The sequence below is a fragment of the Onychomys torridus genome, chromosome 4 (assembly GCF_903995425.1).
Source record: "Onychomys torridus chromosome 4, mOncTor1.1, whole genome shotgun sequence".
In the NCBI taxonomy this organism is placed as follows: Eukaryota; Metazoa; Chordata; class Mammalia; order Rodentia; family Cricetidae; genus Onychomys; species Onychomys torridus.
This window is the reverse complement of record NC_050446.1, coordinates 37,199,187-37,220,434: the sequence shown is the minus strand read 5'-3', so window position 1 is coordinate 37,220,434 and position 21,248 is coordinate 37,199,187. Positions and strand designations below refer to the sequence as shown.

Sequence of the window (21,248 nt, the reverse complement as noted above, 5' to 3'; positions counted from 1 at the left end):
TTAAAATTATTTCAGGAGCAGACATGATAAGTATACACAATGAAGAAGAAAATGCTTTTATACTGGACACTTTGCAAAAGCAGTGGAAAGGCCCAGATGACCTCCTGCTAGGCATGTTTTATGACACGGACGGTAAGTGGCATTTGCCTGTGAGACATGATTTTTCTAATTATTTATCTTTATTTTATTTGCATTGGTATTTTGTCTACATGTATGTCTATGTGAGGGTGTCAGATCCTGGAGTTACAGACAGTTATCAGCTGCCATGTGAGTACTGGGAACTGAACCCAGGACCCTTGGAAAAACAATGGTCTTAAATGATGAGCCATCTCTCCAGCCCAAGAGACATGATTTTTTTTAATGTTAGTAAGACTTAAGATACTTAGCTCTGGGGTGGGGGATTTAACTCAGTGGTAGAGTGCTGGGTTCGGTCCTCAGCTCTGGAAAAAACAAAAAACAAAAAAATAAAACAAAAAACAAGATACTTAGCTGTCTAATTCTCTAAATCAGTGCTTCTCAACCTTTCTAATGCTGTGACCTTTTAATATAGTTCCTTATGGTGTGGTGATCCCCAACCACACAATTATTTTCGTGGCTACTTCATAGCTGCAATTTTGCTGCTGGTATGAATTGAAATGTAAATAAATATCTATGTTTTCCTATGGTCTTAGGCAACTGCTATGAAAGGGCTGTTCAGCCATCAAAGGGGTCGCGCCCCATATATTGAAAACCACTGCTCAAAATGCAAGGCATGTCTCTGGGTATTATGTTTTTCAGTGTGCACTAATAACTAGTATCCAGTGTTTCCCAAGTCACTCCAAGTGCTTCACAAATGGGAAACACACTTGACCCTCTTACTTGAATTAAAGTATGGATATAGGGTATTTTCTGAAGATGCCATGGATTACAAGAAGTATTAGTGTTTGCTGTTAATAAGGTAAAGATAAATTATCTTTCCCAGGTTATAGATTAGGAATGTAAATTTTATTAATAAACAAAACTATAAAGCATATGTATTTTAGTGTCTCTATGATTTTATATATTTACAGATATATGAAGTGTGTATGTATATGTATGTATACAGAGATATTAGTCACATTTTTAAATGTCATGAAAGACTAAGGTTATTAATGTTTAACTATCTAAGTTATTTCACAAAATGTTTTCCTTCACAAAAACAGCCCCTTTTCCAGAATCCTCCTAAAATCAGTATCTTTTGATAGGCTATAGTGTTCCTTCTACAACTTTTACTCCTACAACCAAAACTTAGATCACAAATATGTACATTTCTACCTTTAATCAAAATCTTTCCCTTTGTGTTTTCACACCTTTGAAAACTGCCATGTTGAAAATATTCCTTAATTGACAGATGCAAGTTTTAAGTGGTTTGATAATTCAAATATGACATTTGACAAGTGGGCAGATCAAGATGTCGAGGACCTAGTCGACACCTGTGGTTTTCTGTACACCAAGACAGGTGAATGGAAAAAAGGAAACTGTGAGATTTCTTCTGTGGAGGGAGCACTCTGCAAAGCTGCAAGTAAGTCAGACTGTCTTTTTCCACTCTAGGAGGGCACAGAACACAGGCTCGGTTGGGGAATGCTTTTCTTAGACACACTGTGCCTTACCGATAGAGGGATTAAGACTTCAGAATGTAGCATGATGGAAGTCAAGTAACGCTCTTACATCTCAGAAGTGGAGCCAGATCATGTGAACCAGACATAATTTAATTCTGTGTGCCTATTCTTAGAAGTTCCTAAGAGCCCATAAATTTCTTGTTTTTCAAACAAATTTCCATATACTTTTTGCCTGTGATTTGACTGAGAAGTGGTAAAGAATGATATTGAATAATCTTAACATGCTATCATTACTTTAAGGAATTAGATTCCCTACAAAACTAATACCTTTTGTTTAGGCAAACAAAATGACATATTAAAATTTCATCATAATTCATGATTTATTCTATATTAAAATATTTTTCTGATCAAAGTTTAACAAAATTAGCATGTTCTGCAATACTTTCATGTTATTTGTTAAACACTGAATAGAATTAGTTCTAAAATACTGAGTAACTATTTTCACAGTCAACAAGTGAAAACTACAAACTACAAACTCTATGGTTAAGACACGACTCAACCGTTTTCTAACTCAGAACCATTCTTTTGGTTTTTGTCTTGTTTTTTGAGATTTTCTTTGTAGCCCTGGCTGTCCTCTAGCTCAGAGATCTGCCTGCCTCTAAGATTAAAGGCATATGCATGTGCCACCACTGCCTGGCCCAACTCTGATCCTTAATAGTCTCTCCTTAACTATAAAGCAGACTGTGCATCTGTACATTTGGCTCTGAGTATTTCCCATTTCTTAAAACTACACTTACTTTCACTTGTGACAGCACAGTCCTTGGCTCTAATAGTGTTATGGGGATACTATTATTTGTTGTATTTTTAGAGGAGTAGCCCCCCAACTTCAAACATTTTTGTTTTGTTTTACTCTATTTGTGTGTATAGGTGTTGTGAGCCAAATCTGGAGAGATGGCTCAGTGGTTAAAGATCACTGGCTGCCCTTCCAGAGAATCCTGGTTTAATTCCCAGCACCCACATAGCAGCTCACAACTGTCTGGAACTTCAATTTTTTCAATTTTAGGAGATCCAATGCTCTCTTCTGGTCTCCAGGGGCACCAGGCACACACATGGTGCAGAGACATGATACACAGGCAAAACACTCATTTACATAAAAATAAAAACTTAAACTATGTCTTCTGGCCTCCAGATGGTGTTATGCAAACACCCACCCCTTAGCCAACCCCATACACACACGCACACTGGCTCCTCTCATCTACTGTGTCTGAGGGCTCCATTACAGAAAACAAATACTAAATAAAAAATACCAGAAATGAGCTGAAGAGATGGCTCAGAGATTAAGAGTCCTTGTTGCTCTTGCAGAGGACCTGGGTTTGGTTACCAGCATACACACTGCCAGTTGCAGTGGTTCTGATACCTCTTCTGACCTCCATGGACACTAGGCATGGGATGTATCGCACATGCACACTTGCAAAACACTCAAAAATACATGAACTCTAAAACTACTAACCAAACAACACTGAACACTAAGCAAATCCACAGCTGTTTAATTTTACATGTTTTCTAGACTCTAAAACCAGAATCATTTTATTTCTCTCATCTACTATTATTTTTTATGAAGCTCCTTTATTCTTTTTCCAGCAACCAAGTGAGTGCATGCTGTTAGGCCTGGATACCTGATTTTTAAAAACTAAGTCTGATGCTGGCCAGTGGTTGGCACACACGTTTAATCCCAGCGTTCAGGAGGCAGAGGCAGGTGGTTCTCCGAGTTTGAGGCCAGCCTTGTGTACAGAGTGAGTTCCAGAACAGCCAGTAAGACACAAGAAACACCTTGTTTCAAAACAACAAAAACAAACTAAATCCAAAACAGTTTAGATACTTGATGAAGCAGTAAAGTATACTAACCTCACAGAGTATCCATTTTAAACAACTGTATATAAAATCTTATAAGGCATCCTTAAATTTTTTAATTTTAATTTTCTTTTGCATTTTAGTCCCATATGACAAGAAATATTTATCAGGTAAGTAACATTCTGATCTTAAAATTTCCTATACATTTAAATTCTGGTATGTTAAGATATTACTGTAGACCCATTTAAAAATATGTTGGCATATAATTACAGCACTCGAAAGGCAAAGGTAGGTAGATCTCTGTGAGTTTGAGGCCAGCCTGGTCTACAGAGTGAGTTCCAAGAGAGCCTGTCTTGAAAAACAAAAAGTAAACAAACAAAATTTATGTAACATAAAGAACTTTTATCAGAATATAGAAAGGTCTAAGTAAGGCATTGCATTAGGGGCTGGAGAAATGGTTCTGTGGCTAAGGGCACTGGCTGCTCTTCCAGAGGACCCAGGCACCAGTGATGATTCACAACCATCTATCTATAACTCCAGTTCCAGGGGATTTGATACTGTCCTCTGGCCTCCGTGGGCATAAGGCATGTGCATGGGACACAGACATACATACAGTACTGAAACTCCACACACCTGTATTCACAATACCCTGTGTAAGTGTCCAAAGATGGAAGTAAAGTGTGCACCAAGAGATGGATGAGTGAAGTGTAATAAATACCAACTACTATTCAACAACAAAAGCAATTAAATTATAACATATGCTACAGAACACACAAATCTGGAGAACAGATTGATGCAAATCGATCACTAAAAGGCAGGTGTGTCCTCCTTAGTGACTTCACTTACATAGGTGCCCAGAATAGTTAACTTCACAGACAAATCTGGAATGATAATATATGTATTTTTATTATGACATCAGAGCTAGGGAGAAGTTGAGTTTGAGCCTCATGTCTATAGATGGATGGTGGTGCCAGCCAACTTGACTCCATTTAGTGATAAGGAACTACACTTAGGTTTTTACTATAAACTTGTAAAACAAAAGCAGCTTAAGCATGGTATTCGGAAACATGAAGACAACATGAACGGGCATTGGGATGAGCAGTGGAATAGCAGCACAGTACTTTTTCAGATCGTGTATTATTAGTGCGACTTAAAAAAAGATGTGGTCCAGCTAGTCCGATAATGGCTGGCTACCAATGCCAAGTACAGGAATCCAGTAGTTGTCCATCCACAAGGCTGGATGTCTCGGCTGGTCCTTAGTATATACTGGAATCCCAAAGAAGTAGGCACTATTGCCATTGAAGGAATAAACCAGCCAGCAAGAATGAAGGCAAACAAAGAGCAAAAGCCGCCTTCTTTTACATCTTTTATATTGGCTGCTACCAGATTAAAGGTGGATCTTCCTACCTCAAAAGATCAAGGTTAAAGGTAGCTCTTCCCACTTAAACAATTAAGAAAAAATTCTTTATTCATGCACCCCATCAACTTCAGCTTTTTGAGGTTGGGGATTTAGCACAGTGGTAGAGTGCTTGCCTAGCAAGCGCAAGGCCCTGGGTTCAATCCTCAGCTCCAAAAAAAGTGTGTGTATGTGTGTGTGTAACTTCGGTATTTTTCAGATTTCGTAAACTAAGGCTTTATAGCTGTGAAGACATTGTCAAAAAAAAAAAAAAAAAAAAGGTTATATTGAAATCTGTGGAAAAACAAGAGCAGACAGGTCGATCATGGATCTCAAAACCAGGCAAAGAACAGTGGGCAGGTTTAGATTAGTGCACATTTGGTTTAGAGTCCCAGGAAAGTTTAAGTAGATGGCCAGATTAGGCCTCAATTGTAAGGCTGAAGCAAAGCAGAAAGATTTGAAGGAAAACTGCCGGATGCATTCACAGGCTTTGTCAGAAGTCAGTAACAGGAACACTGACTTGAACACTGAGTTGAAGCAAGAAAACAGAATTGTAGCAGCAATTTTAATGAACAAGGAGTTCTCTACACAAAGGAAGATGGAAGGCCTTGAGAATGTTGTAAAGAGAGTGAGGGCTATAGAGGGATGTACTTGGTGTGGTAAGCACATGGGAGTTAGCCTTCTTGGGGATACATCTAAGTTTACTATAGATGCACCAGGACAGCTAGAGCACAAAGGATTAGGTATACTACACAGGAGAAAGGCTACTGTGGTGATATTGTGTTCCTCCAAATACTGTGCACCCTAATAAACTTATCTGGGGTCAGAGAACAGAACAGCCACTAGATACAGAGGCTAGAAAATGGTGGCACTCACGCCTTTAATCCTAGCATTCCAGAGACAAAAATCCCTCTGGATCTGTGAGTTCAAGGCCACACTAGAAACAGCCAGGCATGGCGACTCACGCCTTTAATCCTAGGAAGTGAGGGCACAAAGCAGAAAGGTATATAAGTTGTGAAAACCAGGAACTAGGCTAATTAAGCATTTAGGCTTTCTAGAAGCAGTTCAGTTGAGATTCATTTGGATGAGGACTCAGAATCTTCCAGTCTGAGGAAACAGGATCAGCTGAGGAACTGGCGAGGTGAGGTAGCTGTGGCTTGTTCTGCTTCTCTGATCTTCCAGCATTCACCCCAATAACTGGCTCAGGGTTGTTTTATTTAATAAGAACTTTTAAGATTCATGCTACAGGCTATCCTAGTGATTACAAAAAAAGTTTGGCGCTTTTGATATTGCTTATAAAATGGATTTGGATAACTTGCTTAAATCATGCCCAGAATGAATTATGCACAGTAAGCAATACATAATTTGAAATGTAATACTTTTAAATGATGGACTGTAGTTTTGGCCGCAATGATGTTGTGACTTTTGTATGGAGTACCAGCTAGTCAACAAGAAGCCTTGCAACTCATTAACATGCCCCTGCAGAATGTGTAGATACACACTGTCTCCCATCCATCTTAGCTGCTGTCCCATACTTAAAAGGTCTTTCAAGTTTGTTAAGTCTGTGATTATGTATCTGTAAACAATCCTAAACTACCACGCTGTTCTTTCCGCCTATAATTTACTGTTTTTCTAAACTTGAATTTCTGTAAGCATGTAATCACTGAAGCATATCCTACTGATTATGTGACTGCACATCATCAACACTAAGTGTGTCTGTCCACTTGGGTAAATTCAAAAGGGCAAACCATTTTAGAACTCTATGACACTTAATATAACTATAAAAATTATCATTTGAACTAATAGTCCAGAAGTCTTGGTTTTAGGTTTGTTTTTTTTAAGATACAAATTGACCTCAAACTCTGTAACTGAGGATGACCTTAATGCTTTTATAATACTGTTTTCCCTGCCTTAATAAGACACTTGGTCAAATTTATCCCACTCATCTCTAGCTCTTTTAAGTCCCACTGTAAAAAGCAACAGTTGAAAATATTTAGTATAGTTAAGTAAAAATCCATCTGCAATGAAGTTCTGAATAATTTTGAATCCTTTATTGCATATAATACATCTACCATCCCAATTCCTAAACTTGTTAAGCAACATTCTTACAGAAAGATCCTAAGAGTTTTGAATAGGCAAGAACTGAAAGGTTGGGTTGGGGATTTAGCTCAGTGGTAGAGTGTTTGCCTAACAAGTGCAAGGCCCTGGGTTCAGTCCTCAGCTCCGGAAAACAACACACACACACACACACACACACACACACACACACACACACACACACACACACAGAACTGCAAGGTTGCATACTTTCCTTTTTTCTGTTTGGTTTTTCGAGACAGGGTTTCTCTGTGTAGTTTTGGTGCCTGTCCTGGATCTCACTCTGTAGACTAGAGGCTGGCCTCGAACTCACAGAGATCCACCTGACTCTGCCTCCTGAGTGCTGGGATTAAAGGTGTGCGCCACCACACCGCCTGGCGGTTGCACACATTTGTAAAGCAGGGAATCCACAAATAAAGTGCTACTTGAAGAGAAACAAAATGCAAGGTACGATAGCTCTTAGTGCTATTCCTGTGAAGCAAATTATAGCTATCAAAGCCAGATGGACCATCAGACCCCACCAGATCCTCAAGAGAACAATAGGTATAAATTCCAAAATCTTAGTTCAGAAAGAGAAAAGAGACATAAGCAAGACCATAGACAACGATACTCAGTAGAACATAGAACTGCAATGTTTTAATTGAAATTTCAAGTATGGCTAGTTTTCCCACAAACGCTAATTTTAAAAATTATTTCATTAATTTTTACTGTGTATACACACAAGTGTGCATCATGACATGCACACGGAGGGCAGAGGACAGCTTTTAGAGGTCAGTTCTCTCTCCACCTTGTGGGCCTAGGGAGCAAACTCAGGTTATCAGTCTTGGCAGCAAGAATCTTTACTCACAGCCGGGCGGTGGTGGCGCACGCCTTTAATCCCAGCACTCGGGAGGCAGAGCCAGGTGGATCTCTGTGAGTTCAAGGCCAGCCTGGGCTACCAAGTGAGCTCCAGAAAAGGCGCAAAGCTACAGAGAAACCCTGTCTCGAAAAACAAAAAAACAAAAACAAAGAATCTTTACTTACTGAACCATTCTGCCTACCCAGAAGGACCAGTGTCTAGTAAAGAATGTATAACTTTTTCTCATCAGTTGGGAAATTCTACATATAAACAATTATATGATGAACTAACTGCTCCAAATGCAATACTTCCAACCTGTACACTGACTGCCTGTATTCTGTCTTTTTCCCCCCAGATAACCACATCTTAATAACAACTCTGGTGATTGCTAGCACAGTAATTCTGACAGTTTTGGGAGCAATCATTTGGTTCCTCTATAAAAGAAATGCTTGCTCCGGCTTCCTCTTTTTCTCAACTGCACCACAATCACCTTATGATGACGGCTGTACTTTGGTAGTTGCCGATGATGATGAATATGCTGTTCAGCTGGACTAAGTAAGACTTTGATATATCAACTACCCTGACAACAATAATTTCCTGTGCAAGGTTTTAATACAAAAGTTGTCACAGAAAACTGAAGCTTTTATGGTATTCCTTATTCTCATAATATTTTTGTGTACTCACTATGACAACAAAATATTAACTTTTTGGTTCATTTAAAAAAAACAGCAGATTTTAGAAAGGAGTAACTGTAGATCAAATTTGAAGTTTTCTTAAGTAATTTTCATTTGAGTAAATGAAAACTCCATGTACAATAAAGCTGCTAAAATGCCACTCACTGCCAGGTCTTCTTTATTGCTTCTTCTGTTTAGTTCCAGTGAAGTTTCCTGTAACAACTCTACTCCTTCTTAGGAACACCAGGAACAAGCTAGACAGAGCTGTCCTTCTATAGCTGGCTCACCACTGAGACTAGGGCTGGCTGTGGCTGTCTCCATTAAAGACGAAGACGTTTTACAGACTTGATACTCCTACTCCACACTTGTTCATCATTTCACTCCTTGTATAGAGGATTTGCGACAAGTAGTATTTAATTACAATCAAATAATTATGTTACAGATTCTTTCAAAGAGCTAAGAGTCATGTAGATGGTAGCCAGCTGGGTTAACCTGTGTGTCCCTTGAGCAGAGTGTCTCCAGACCACTCTTATCTTTTCCTACACAAGGTAGATTGTGGTGATATATTGTGTACCCTAACAAACTTAACTGGGGATCAGAGGACACAGCCAGCCACTAGATTAGACAGAGGTTTGACAGTGGTGGCACACACCCTATCACTCAGGAGGCAGAGATCGCTCTGGATCTCTGTGAGTTCAAGAACAGAGCCAGACAGTGGTAGCACACATCTGTAGTGGATAGCCATCCCAGCATTGGCCTGGAAGTTCCAACCCCCATTGAGGCTTCGGTAATGGTCACGCCCACAAGGCAGGGCGGAGGAGGAAGCGGAAGACCAAGGATCGGGAGGAGGTCTCGCTCTTGGTTCTAGGACCCTGGACGCTGGAGGCAGACCGAGCAGAGTTCTCCAGAGAACACCGCCAGACTGCGCCATACCTTTGCCAGACCCTGCAACCTACCCCTTCATTTGTAAGTTACCCCACAAAATAAACCTCCCTTTTAACTACGTGGAGTGGCCTTAATAATTTCACCAATACACATCCTTAATCCTATCACTCAAGAGGCAGGATTCCTCTGGATCTCTGTGAGTTCAAGGCCACACTGAAACACAGCCAGATAATGGTGGTACACATCTTTAATCCCAGTTCTGGGGAACACAATTTAGTACTTTTCAATCAATAGTTAATAACAAATTATATACGAATGAATTCTAGAACATTTACCATGTAAATACCATTTTCAAATGAGCAATTTTTGGGTTAAGAAGTCATTCTCATAATGAATTTTATAAAAGTATTTAATATTTCAAATTCAGGTCCTAAGGACAGAAAATATTTACATTAATATTCTTAAAATTTGTGGTTTTGGGCTGAAGAGATGGCTCTGAGGTTAAGGGCACCGACTGCTCTTCCAGAGGTCCTGAGTTCCTATTCCCAGCAACCACATGGTGGCTCACAACCATCTGTAATGAGATCTGGCCCCCTCTTCTGTATACATAATAAATAAATGTTTTAAAAAATTTTGTCGTTTTTATCCCAGAATGTTGGTACACACCTTTAATCCCAACACTCCAAGGCAGAGGCAGGTGGATCTCTGTGAGTTAAGGCCAGCCTGGTCTACAGAGCAAGTTCCAGGACAGCCAGGGATATTACACAGAAACCCTGTCTCAAAAAACAAACAAAAAAGGTGTTCTTACATAAGACACTGCACAGATAATGTTTGGGGGTTGGCAGAAATGGCTCAGGGTTAAGAATATTTGCTATTCTCGTAGAGGACCTGGGTTCCGTTATGGACATTTACATGGCAGCCTACAACTGAGTCTAACTACAGTAGGCGATCCAAAGCCTTCTCTAGCCTCCAAAGATACTACATGGACACAGAGCAGAGTCATATACACAGGCAAAACACTCATACACAGAAAATAAAAAAGTTGAGGAAATATAGTTGAAAATCATTGTATGAAATAAGAGTTGAAAAAAAAAATTTTTTCCCCCGAGACAAGGTTTCTCTGTGTAGTTTTGGTGCCTGTCCTGGATATCACTCTACAGACCAGGCTGGCCTCAAACTTAGAGATCCTCCTGGCTCTGCGTCCTGAGTGCTGGGATTAAAGGTGTGCACCACCACTGCCCGGCAAGAGTTGAAATTTTAATTAAATTCTTTTTAAGGGGGTTGAAATTCTTCATTTGAGACCAGTTTTAAAGGAAAAAGTTCAAACCAAAATAAATCAATCAGCATCACTTTATTTCAAGCCAAGGTTTTACATTAATACCAACAAACTAAGTGTAGGCAAACTGTTCATTCACATTTGAGAAATTACATGGTTTCTATTGAGATTTTGAAAAAGTTGTTTGTTGCCACAACATTGGACTATTCTGAAAACGACCTGAAAGTGTAAATGTAAATCCTAAGGGTGTTGACAGTGGAAACTGTTAGGAAAATTTACACAACTCATGACTTTAGTGCAAACTCATTCCTGGTGAATAAGTCATTCATCTGTTTTGCAAAGGTGGTGAAAAATATGAACATCATCAGATGAATGCTGGGAACTGCAAATGGCCAGGCCCCAGGTTCTCTCTACTGCACTTCTCTAGAAAAGGTGACAACACTGAAAAGACTGGGCCGGCGTTTGCAACTGTGAATGCGGCTTTCACCGTCTATCACCTTGAGACTTCAATCACGGCTAACCAAACATCACAACTGGCAATTCTGATATAATTTACAGCTGTAATATTCCTGAAAGGAATACCTACATACCATGGCCTATCAAATATAATCTGCATTTTTTCAAATCAATACAAAAATTATCCATCATTTCTATATCTTTTACATACTTTTTTCTTAAAAATTAGGTTTTATTGCTAAGTGAATTTAGAATTCAAATTAAATTTGGAACCCTAATATAATTATGTTCTTCAAATCTCCCGGTTCTCTTAAAAATTTTTTTAAACACTGGAAGTAAATGATTATCAAAATGTGGCTGGAACTTAAGGCATTTAAAAAGGAAAACTAATTAGGTGCCATTGGCATTTTATTTCAAAAGTACATTTTATCTGACTTTTTTTCACTAGCAAGAGACTAATACACAAACATTTTTTTCCATAAATATGACTACAGTAATCGTAACACAGAAAAAAGTAGATGAGCATTGCTTAGATATTTAAAATAAGGAAGGGTAATGCTTTCCCACTCACCTAAAAGAAAAAAAATGCTTTTGATTATGTATTATAAACATGAGATTTGCTGGCCAGTATTCAAAGGTCCAGCTGAAGAAATTCAATTCAGCAACACTTGAGAATGAATATATATTTACATTTATACATGTACGTATATATATTCATTTTATATATAGTCAATATATCTAATAGGCATTTCCCCACAAAATGATTCATACTTAATTGCCAGTTTTAATAAACATGTTCACGGATCATCCATTTGTCTTAAATGAAGTTAGGCAATATCAAATGCTCTGTTATGGTCTCCATCTTCTTCAGACTCATCCTCTGAAGCTGTTGAGAGAAAACAGGATGATCAGGAATGATTTAAGAGGACAGGAATGTGACTTGTAAAATATGAAACCAGAACAGCAATGACTTGTAAAAACAAAAATCCCAATTTAGTATACTGTTTGGTCAAAATGGTAAGTTATCATGATAGTGTTAGGGTGGTTTGATTGTGGGTGATGCCCATTCACAATGTCCCCACCCCCACATCTTTGTGATGCTATATAATTTCCATATAATGAAAATGCTTAAAAAATGTGGTTTAAGAGCATCTTTTAAAAATGTTTCTGAGACCAGTTTGTGTTCATAGTAGCTAATGATATGTATATAAACATACACCAGAGGAAAAGTGAATTTAAGGCAAGTGCTCTCACACACCTGAGTAGAATCTGGCTTATTACCGCTGCATGTTTGATGCATCCGATGAGAATGAAAAAAAATGTACATAGAATAATAGGTTATGGATGTTCTTGCAAGTTACATCATAGCTATGTCTATACAATGCCAAAGAAAAGCTCTATTGCAGAAGTAAAGCTTTATATAGACACAGCCTAACTTAAAATTTTTAATTGGCTTCAGAAAAACAAAACAAAACCAGTAACAACAAAAAAATCTGCTGCTGAAATTATCCCCATGTCTCCAAACTCTCAGAAACATCATCTTTATAATATTCTGACCTCAATTTATTTAATGGCCATTAGTGACGCAAGATTTAATATAAAGCATTCTGGAATGTCTTTGAGATAGCCAAGGTAATAAGAAGCCATTTATTACATAATCTGCTTTATACGTTAGGGAAATTTTAAGTTCTTTAAAATAAACATCTAACTAAACTCTTTACTACTATCAAGAGCAGAAAAGCTTAATGGATACTGGATCAACCCAGACAAAGACCCAGAAAAAAGTTAACATTTATGGATAAAATCTACTTGAAATAAGTGCTACCGAGGCTCCTAACGGACATAAACCTGTTGTGAAGTTCTATGTTCTATCACACTGAATAGTGTTTCGAAACCATGACTGTCCTGTTCTCTAGTGACTGATCACAGGAAAATACAACTCAGCCAGTTTTCAGAATGTAGCAGTACTCTGACATCTGAGGCACTGCTGTCTTCCACTGTCAACTGAAATTGTCTACATTTTACTTCTAGCTTTATTTCTCTTGCATATAGGGAAAAGACCATGCTATTTTTAGGAAATTACGTTTTAAATGAAAATATTTTTTTAAAAGTGAGAAATCTTGGAGATTTCTCTGAAATCCTGAAACCAATAACTATAACCTAAACATAAATTATAATTTTCAGAAACAAAAGCTGAACCTTTGTATTTGCCAATGAGCTATTTTTATGAGTATTATAAAGAAAAAAAAATCACAGTGAATAGTAAATAGTAAATAGTTGTAAAACTGGCTCCTTTACTCTCACATATACCAATAAAAAACCTGAAAATGTGCTACCCAATTCTGTCTCAAATCCTGTTAAAAACTAAAATTAGTACAGGCGTAACAACTTTTCTAAAGGCTAGGTATTAGAATATTTAAGGAAGTAAAAGGTTTTAATGAGGACTGAATCCTTCTGACACAATCTTCAAAGGATGCCAGACTTCCTCTAAAGGTAATAATCTTACACATTTTCTAGGTAACAGGTATTCGGAAGGTGTGAGTACATATTGACATGAAAATGCACATTTCAACACTGGAGACTGTCCTGGGATGGAAAGCTGTTGCTGTGGGTGCAGAGTAAACTAGGGATCAGATGGGTTAATCTCCCGGGTGTTCTAAAGGCAGCTGTGTCCCTGCTGGGATGCAGCACCACAGATGTGTTACAATACATTACAAGACAGCAGGTTGAGGAAGTGCCTGTAAAATCTGGGATGAGGTGTCTTCGCCTAGGACAAAATGACCCTAAGAACTCTGAGCTGTCTGTGTATTGAAGGTCCACAAAGAATTGTTTGCAAGTAAACAAAGAATAAACAAAGCCCTTGTGTTACAGGCTCAGGCCTCTCTTCCTTATTTTCTTAGAACCAAACACAAGCCTAAAGAAAACCTTTCATGACCTGAATAATAGGCAAAATTTTTTCATGTATTAAAAAATAAAATGCCTTAACAAGACAGGATTTAGTAGTTAATTTTATGTTTTCCTTTAATCACAAATAGTAAAATTTGTGGATTATTGAAAATATTAGTGATTAAAATGACCTCCTTCCACACATTAGACAATAACTTAAAGAATACATTTAAAAACTAGAGTCTACTGTCTGACCCATAGTATCCAAGTCAGTAACTGCAGTAGTAGTAGACCTATAACCAAATCTCAACTTGGCAGAAAAGAGCACATTTAGGGTTTGTTCTGTGGGTTTAATTTGCAAAAGTAAATTCAACAAGTCTGGGGAAGGGAGATTCCACCTACTTTCGAGATCTTCCATATGTGCCTGAAGAGTTCTTGCAAGGTTAATAAACTAGAAACAATGCAGAAAGAAATACAGTAGTTTAAATGTTGCAAATGGATCTAAAGAGAATCACTACAGGAGATTTATTTCTACTTAAAAAGCCAAACACCATTTTAATCCTTTAAACAGAGGTCTTTCTTCCCCAACGACAAAAATTATAACATTAAGGGTATTATGTTACATGTCTTATATAGTCAGTTTTAATAATGGGGAGACCAGTATCGCGAAATTGGGAGCAGATATAATAAATAATTGTATCCAATAATACTGTCTTCCTAACACTTTTAAGAAAAATTATGAACTTAAGTTATCTGGGCCCAAAAGAACTAATGTTCTGCCTAAACTTGATAGTTATAGAGTTGTATATTACTCAGTGCTTGTAAAATAAAATATTAAGAATGGCCTCAAGTATTCTTACAAATAATATGTTTTTTAAAAGAAAAGCCTTACTTATATGCTTTATATGGTTTCTTGAGTCACAAGAGTTAACACACCATTTTACAAATCATTTTATGGCATTAACTCCAGAGAGGGGCATATGACTTCTGAAATACTTAAAATTAACAGAAAACTTAAGAGCATTCACAATTATGGCACATAAGTTTTCTTTATTCTTAGTGCAAGTAATTATTAACTGGATCACTTAAATATCTATGTAATGAAGAAGCACAACAGTAACTTAGGAGCAACATGTATTTTGAATTATACTTTTTATCATTTTAAGATGAAAACCTCTTAACATGAACTCTTAAGTATTATGTACTTACAAGTTATAAAAATGGTTAACTTGACATATATCTTATTGTATTATGAACACATTTCAAGATAGGAAGTGTTCAGAATGTTGCAGTAAGACACTGGTATACAAAATGACAAAAGCAACAGAGTGTAAGTGTATTCTGATTCACTGAGACAAAGGGCATTGATTAATTACAAATACCTCACAAAAAGCTAGTTTAAAATTAAACATTATTTATAGCAACTAGTTCCTCCCTTAGCTGGTAATATTACTAGTTCAAGGGTAACCCTCTAAGGGATAACATCAAATTGTTCGTCTTCCATATTCTTTTGGACTCTAGAACTCTAAGATGTAACGCTAAGTGCGTTCTTTCCATATATTAAAAATAATTAAAAATTTTTCATGGCATTTACAATTCTGACCTTGCTTCTCCCTGAAATATTTCACTTGCAAGAGCTGAAAAATCATTTCTCTAAATAACCTATGACAAAATTAGGGTATTTGTTGTAGAAGACAGCATTTTCCACTAAATATAGACTATTTTTATTGTTAAACATTTAAACGGGCTCCCGCAAAGGAATTAGGATATGAACACATAGATCAATTGGCTTTCCAAGACAAATTCTCGTGGTATCGTACTCCCTCCCTCTTTCCCCAATTCCAATGCCACTTACTCGGACACGAGTGCTTGGTTCAATTGTGTTTCCCATCATATCCGAAAAGCTTTGTTCACACAAGTGCAGTAAGACCACTAAGTAGAGACCAGAGCTGATAAACTCGTACTCAGCCTTAAATGGGGAAGCAAAGAAAAGAAACAGAGCATGAAAACTAGCATTGTGACTGACAGTCACTGTTTACTGACTGGTAAGCTAAAGGAAATGATTCAGACACAGCTCCTAGAAAGGTCTACAGTCAGTCAACTACTCAAATAGAAGGCTGCCTTACACGGCTGTTACCTTTCCTCAGTCTAGCTCCCTGTATCATTTATATCCAAGTTTACTTTTTAAATCATTTGGTAAGATTTTGGTTTTCTATAAAGCTCCTAATAGACTTCTTTTAACAAACAACTAATAATTATCTCAGTCTACTTTAAAATAGTTTCATTTAGCCTAAATCTTTAATGTGCACTACAATTTATACCAAATGTGATATACTAGTATTTCTTTTCTTTCTTTAAAAAAAAAAAAAAAAAAAAAAATCCCGTTAGTTTAAAGCAAACACAGACAGATATCAGCATGCTCTTTTGGTCACACTGGGAATGGAAGACTCAAATTCTAAACAGTTTCAAACTGTTGTGAGTATGCTCCTTCTCCTCTATCTTTTTTCCTTCTTGCTGTTGTGGTGGTCCTGGTGAATGAAATCAGGGTCCCGAGAATACCAGACTAGCGTTGTACCAATATAAACACAGCTCTGAACACAAATTAGGAACAGAGATTAAAAACCTAATCTGTCCCTTTAATTTTTACAGTGAAAAGGTCAATTTTACCTACTTTAGATAATAAACACATCTGAAATTAAGAACTGCATGCTAATATTAATTTTAGAAACTGTTCATCCAAATTCTACTTATCATTAAAAATTTGAAATAAAATCTTTAAATGTTTAATCATTTTGACATTATTTTAGATGAAAAGTAAAGTAAATCATGTATCTGGGAAAAATCATTATTTTTTTACGTTACATGATTATACCAGGTATGGTAGCACCCATCTTTAATCCCAGCACTTGGGGGTATATGTGGGGAGGGAGGAGTAGAGACAGGTAGATCTGAGTTTAAGGCTAGCCTGGTTAATATAACAAGTTCCAAGCCAGCCAGAGATATGCTATAAGACCCTGTCATAAGACCCTGTCTCAAAACAAAACAATCCAACAACAAAATTTATATGGTTATCACCTTGCAAAAGAAAAGGGAATAAAGTTATATTAAACCAATCACTTAAAAATCAGGATAACTCTAACCACTAGAACCCATGATTTATATAAAATAAGACAAAGACAAGACTATCATTATCAATGTCTTTACAATGACTATAATTAGTATCTTCTAACACTTCTCTATTATAAAAGAATGCAGGTCATTTATATTATTAAATAAAAAAAATTTTAGTGAAAAAAATGTGACTTAATTTTAAAAGACAATGTACATCTAAAGGTAGCAAGAGAAAATAACTTTCTGACTTCTCTTAGTCTAGAGACAACAATATATTATATCTATATGCTATAAGCCCATAGTTTTTGTTTGTTTGTTTTTTGGTTTTTTGAGACAGGGTTTCTCTGTATAGCTTTGCGTCTTTCCTGGAACTCACTTGGTAGCCCAGGCTGGCCCCAAACTCACGGAGATCCATCTGCCTTTGCCTCCCAAGTGCTGGGATTAAAGGTGGGCGCCACTACCGCCCAGCAAGTCCATAGTATCTCTTATTCTCACATTATGTTTTTAAAGATTTATTTTATGTGTATGTATGTAAATTTGTATGTGGGTATATGGATGTGTGTCTAAGTGTCCTCAGATGCCAGAGTTGTGAGCCACCCAACATAGATGCTGGGAACAGAACTCAGGTTTTAAAAAACAAAACAAAGGAGTTGGGGATTTAGCTCAGTGGTAGAGCGCTTGCCTAGCAAGCAAGCGCAAGGCCCTGGGTTTGGTCCTCAGCTCTGGAAAAAAAACAAAACAAAAAAAAAACCTTATTGCCAAGTGGTGGTGGCGGCACATGCCTTTAATCCCAGTTCTTGGGAAGCAGAGGTCTATATAGTGGGTTCCCAGACAGCCAGGGATACATGGAGAAATCCTGTCTCCAAAACAAAAAACAAAACAGCCTTATATTGTATGATTTCATCAACCTGAATTATCCCAAGTTGGTAAATCTATAAAATACAACATATTGCCAGGTAGTGGTGATGACTACTTTGGACCCAATTCCCTAAACTTTTATTAACTTTTAGGCTCACTTATAAAGTCTGACAGTTTATCTTAATTTTGTCTTTTATTTAAAGGGGAAATATTTATGAAATAAAAAACTCATATCATGTGAATTATGATAAGAATATAACTAATGTAGATTTTCTGACCATGACTTAATCTGTTCTTCAAGAGCTGTCCTTTAAGCACACAACAGACACTTACCAAATTAGGCAAAATATACTAACTTGTTCATTTGCATGAGCTCTATGTAGTTCATGAATATCAAAATCCTCCAGGTTAAGTTGCAACTTCTCTTTACAGAGTTCGCAGGTGGTTACAGCTTCTAATGAAGAACCTGACAAAAGTCAAATAGTAAACAGTAAAACTTTTCTGCCTTAAGCTCAAGGTTTACAATACTGAGGAAGACAAGCATGAAAAATGAGATTGTAATATTGCAATAAACAAATAATATATGCAAAATTAATGATGCACAATGATAAATGTGCACGTCATGCTGTCTGTTGTAACATTCACGCCTTCACCCATTATTTGGATACCTTTTTTTAATCCTACACACTCATACATCATGTAATTATGGGATGCAGACAATGAGGCAAAGGAATGTCACCTGTACTTCCTCCTGAAGTACACTGACATGTTACGAAAGCAGTGTTTAATCGCATAGCATCTTAAACACTAGTTACATACTTGGGTCAGTATTCTTGGTATCACAGCATACATATGTAGACCTTGTATGTGATCTAAGCAATGTGCCTACCCTGCTGCCTCAAAGAGGAAAAACGAGATCCACCTTTGTCCAGACAAAAGCAGCTCATTTCAGCAATTACTAGAATTAAGTCCTCATATATTTTGTAACATTGCTCAACCCAAGATATGCTAACAAAGAAGATGTAAATGGTGCAACCAGGATTCCCAACAATCAGGGATTGGGAAAAGGATGAAGCATAGAGATACAGCTTATTCAATACAAAATTTATGTTTTGAAAGTTAACTACTGAAAATTACATACTTTAAAATGGTAAAAATGGTTAATTTTCTCACACATAATTTTGTCACATTTTTTTGGGAAAAAAAACCCCACACTTTCTTCTGTCACACCCAATACTTGATTTCTACAAGGCTGGTAGCTCCACTGTAGTAGGCATTCATGCCTAACTATGTACGTAGGCCCTTCCACTATTTGGGGATTATTAGATACAGCTACCAATTGAAAACTTTCCTCAAACAAGCATTATGAGTAGCAGTGAACAGGTTTAAATTCAACTCCACTTACATTCTTTGAGTGAACTTGCAACAATCTCCAACCAGAGACTTTGGAGATTGAGAAGAGGAAGAGCATCATCAAACTCTTTTTATAAAAAAAGATAGCCAGGCGGTGGTGGCGCACGCCTTTAATCCCAGCACTCGGGAGGCAGAGCCAGGAGTATCTCTGTGAGTTCGAGGCCAGCCTGGTCTACTGAGTGTTCCAGGAAAGGCACAAAGCTACACAGAGAAACCCTGTCTCGAAAAACAAAAAAAAGTTAGTCTAAAGGAGAGTGCATGCAAGGGGGCATGGTAAAGAAACTGCCAACATCACCACTCCTTTGTTAGTGGGGAGGTTTTTACTGTGAGTCAAGAGAGAAAACAGCCAGAGGCATCTAGGGGAATCCAAAGCAGAAAAATAAAGAAGCAGAGTGGAAATAGCCAGCAAACTGAACATGGCCACCTGTCTATCTCCAAGAGGGAAGAGCAGGGACAAAGCCTAGAGAGAGCATGAGAGACTAAAGAGCAGGGAAAGCCTTGCCATTGGGAAGAAAGTATCAACTCTGGGGAGGTGAGAAACCAGCATGCTAGAGCAGAGGCTTTGAGGTACGTAACAGTATTTGTGACACTAAAAGAGCCTGAAGGCCAGCACGTGCTCTGATGGGCAACCACAGGTATAGATATGTTAATGGAGAGCCACATGTTCCTTCGGTCAGAGGTAAGGGAAATGACTCCTTTTTTGGCAGGTGAGAACTGGTTTCCCAAGTTGCTGAGGAAGGTTAGCGCTTATTCTTGGTTTTTCGAGACAGGGTTTCCCTGTCTAGCTTTGGAGCCTGTCCTGGAACTCACTCTGTAGCCCAGGGCTGGCCTCGAACTCACAGAGATCCACCTGCCTCTGCCTCCCGAGTGCTGGGATTAAAGGTGTGTGCCACCACCGCCCGGCTGAGGAAGGTTAGCTTTTACCTAACAGCCAGAAATCCTCTTATAGTCTAGGTGAGCTCACTTATGGGTATATGGACTGCCTTTTGGAGTTTGGGAAATTGGGAGTTTCCTTGGATCTGACAGAAAGAAAAAGTACCAAGCTGAGAAACTTTTGTCTATTTGCCTGAGCTGTATGTGAAATCAGTATATTTTCCTCAAATTGTCACAGACTTTAGTCAACCTGACAACGGTCCCATAAGAATATAATGGAGCTGAAAAATTCCTATTCTCCAGAACATTTTAATACCATACTATTACGTTATTCATGAGTTTAATATTCTTACTCCACTCCTGATTAAGTCCCACAATTGAAATTATCTTAACACATATTTAACATTACTCATTATTTACCTAGCAAAGGAGCCAAGCTCAATGTATTCATTCCACATCCAAGAATCAGTAAACCACTTTCTTAAAAAAATGCATGTGTTTCATTTCAATAATTTTGGCAGTGCTGAGTATTAAACACAGGACCTAACAAATGAGAGGCAAGTACTCTTGCCACTAAACTGTCTCCTCCAGGTCTAAAATCATTTTATGGAACCATTTATACAATAAGTCATGTATCTTTTACTGAAGCAGCAGACTGATCCACACTCACTTCCGTCCACAGAGGCTTCTGGACATGAAATGGCTCTTCTGTCCAACTTGTGCTCAAGACCCCATCTTCTGCTCCTTTTCATGGATTTCTCTCCCCTCCAACCAAACAGCTTCTCAAAAATATGCCTGAATGTTTTCCTACCTCAAAATAAAAATGTTTCCATAACCCCATATAATACTCTAATTTGTTACCTTTGTTTATTGGGAAAAGAGTCTATGAGGTAGTATCTCCCTTTAACACACATATTTATCAATCTTGTCATTTCAGTGTATGTGATACATGCTCATGTGTGTGCACATGGGAGCCAGAGGCTGGCATTGGGTGTCTTTCTCTATCACTCTCTACCTTAATTTGAGACCGTTGTCTGTTACTGAACCTGAAACTCTC

The 21,248-nt window shown here is 37.6% G+C and overlaps 2 protein-coding genes across 7 annotated transcripts in view; one reads left to right on the top strand and one right to left on the bottom strand.

Moving 5' to 3' along the window:
* Nucleotides 1-8,593, top strand: part of LOC118582574 (lymphocyte antigen 75) — a 133,667-nt gene extending 125,074 nt beyond the window's left edge. For both annotated transcript variants that reach the window (XM_036185549.1, XM_036185548.1), the window contains 4 exons: nucleotides 16-132; nucleotides 1,370-1,540; nucleotides 3,572-3,598; nucleotides 8,115-8,593. In XM_036185549.1, the coding sequence (XP_036041442.1) occupies nucleotides 16-132; nucleotides 1,370-1,540; nucleotides 3,572-3,598; nucleotides 8,115-8,314 (515 nt within the window). In that variant the 3' untranslated portion in view covers nucleotides 8,315-8,593. The remainder of the gene's footprint in view (nucleotides 1-15; nucleotides 133-1,369; nucleotides 1,541-3,571; nucleotides 3,599-8,114) is intronic.
* A 2,057-nt stretch (nucleotides 8,594-10,650) lies between these two features.
* Nucleotides 10,651-21,248, bottom strand: part of Marchf7 (membrane associated ring-CH-type finger 7) — a 44,518-nt gene continuing 33,920 nt past the window's right edge. For 3 of the 5 annotated variants that reach the window (XM_036184420.1, XM_036184419.1, XM_036184418.1), the window contains 4 exons: nucleotides 18,262-18,371; nucleotides 15,792-15,905; nucleotides 14,339-14,387; nucleotides 10,651-11,936 (listed from right to left, as the gene is read on the bottom strand). In XM_036184420.1, the coding sequence (XP_036040313.1) occupies nucleotides 11,878-11,936; nucleotides 14,339-14,387; nucleotides 15,792-15,905; nucleotides 18,262-18,371 (332 nt within the window). In that variant the 3' untranslated portion in view covers nucleotides 10,651-11,877. Of the gene's footprint in view, nucleotides 11,937-12,308; nucleotides 12,334-14,338; nucleotides 14,388-15,791; nucleotides 15,906-18,261; nucleotides 18,372-21,248 lie in introns of all 5 variants that reach the window. The other 2 variants (XM_036184421.1, XM_036184422.1) reach the window with 2 other exon arrangements.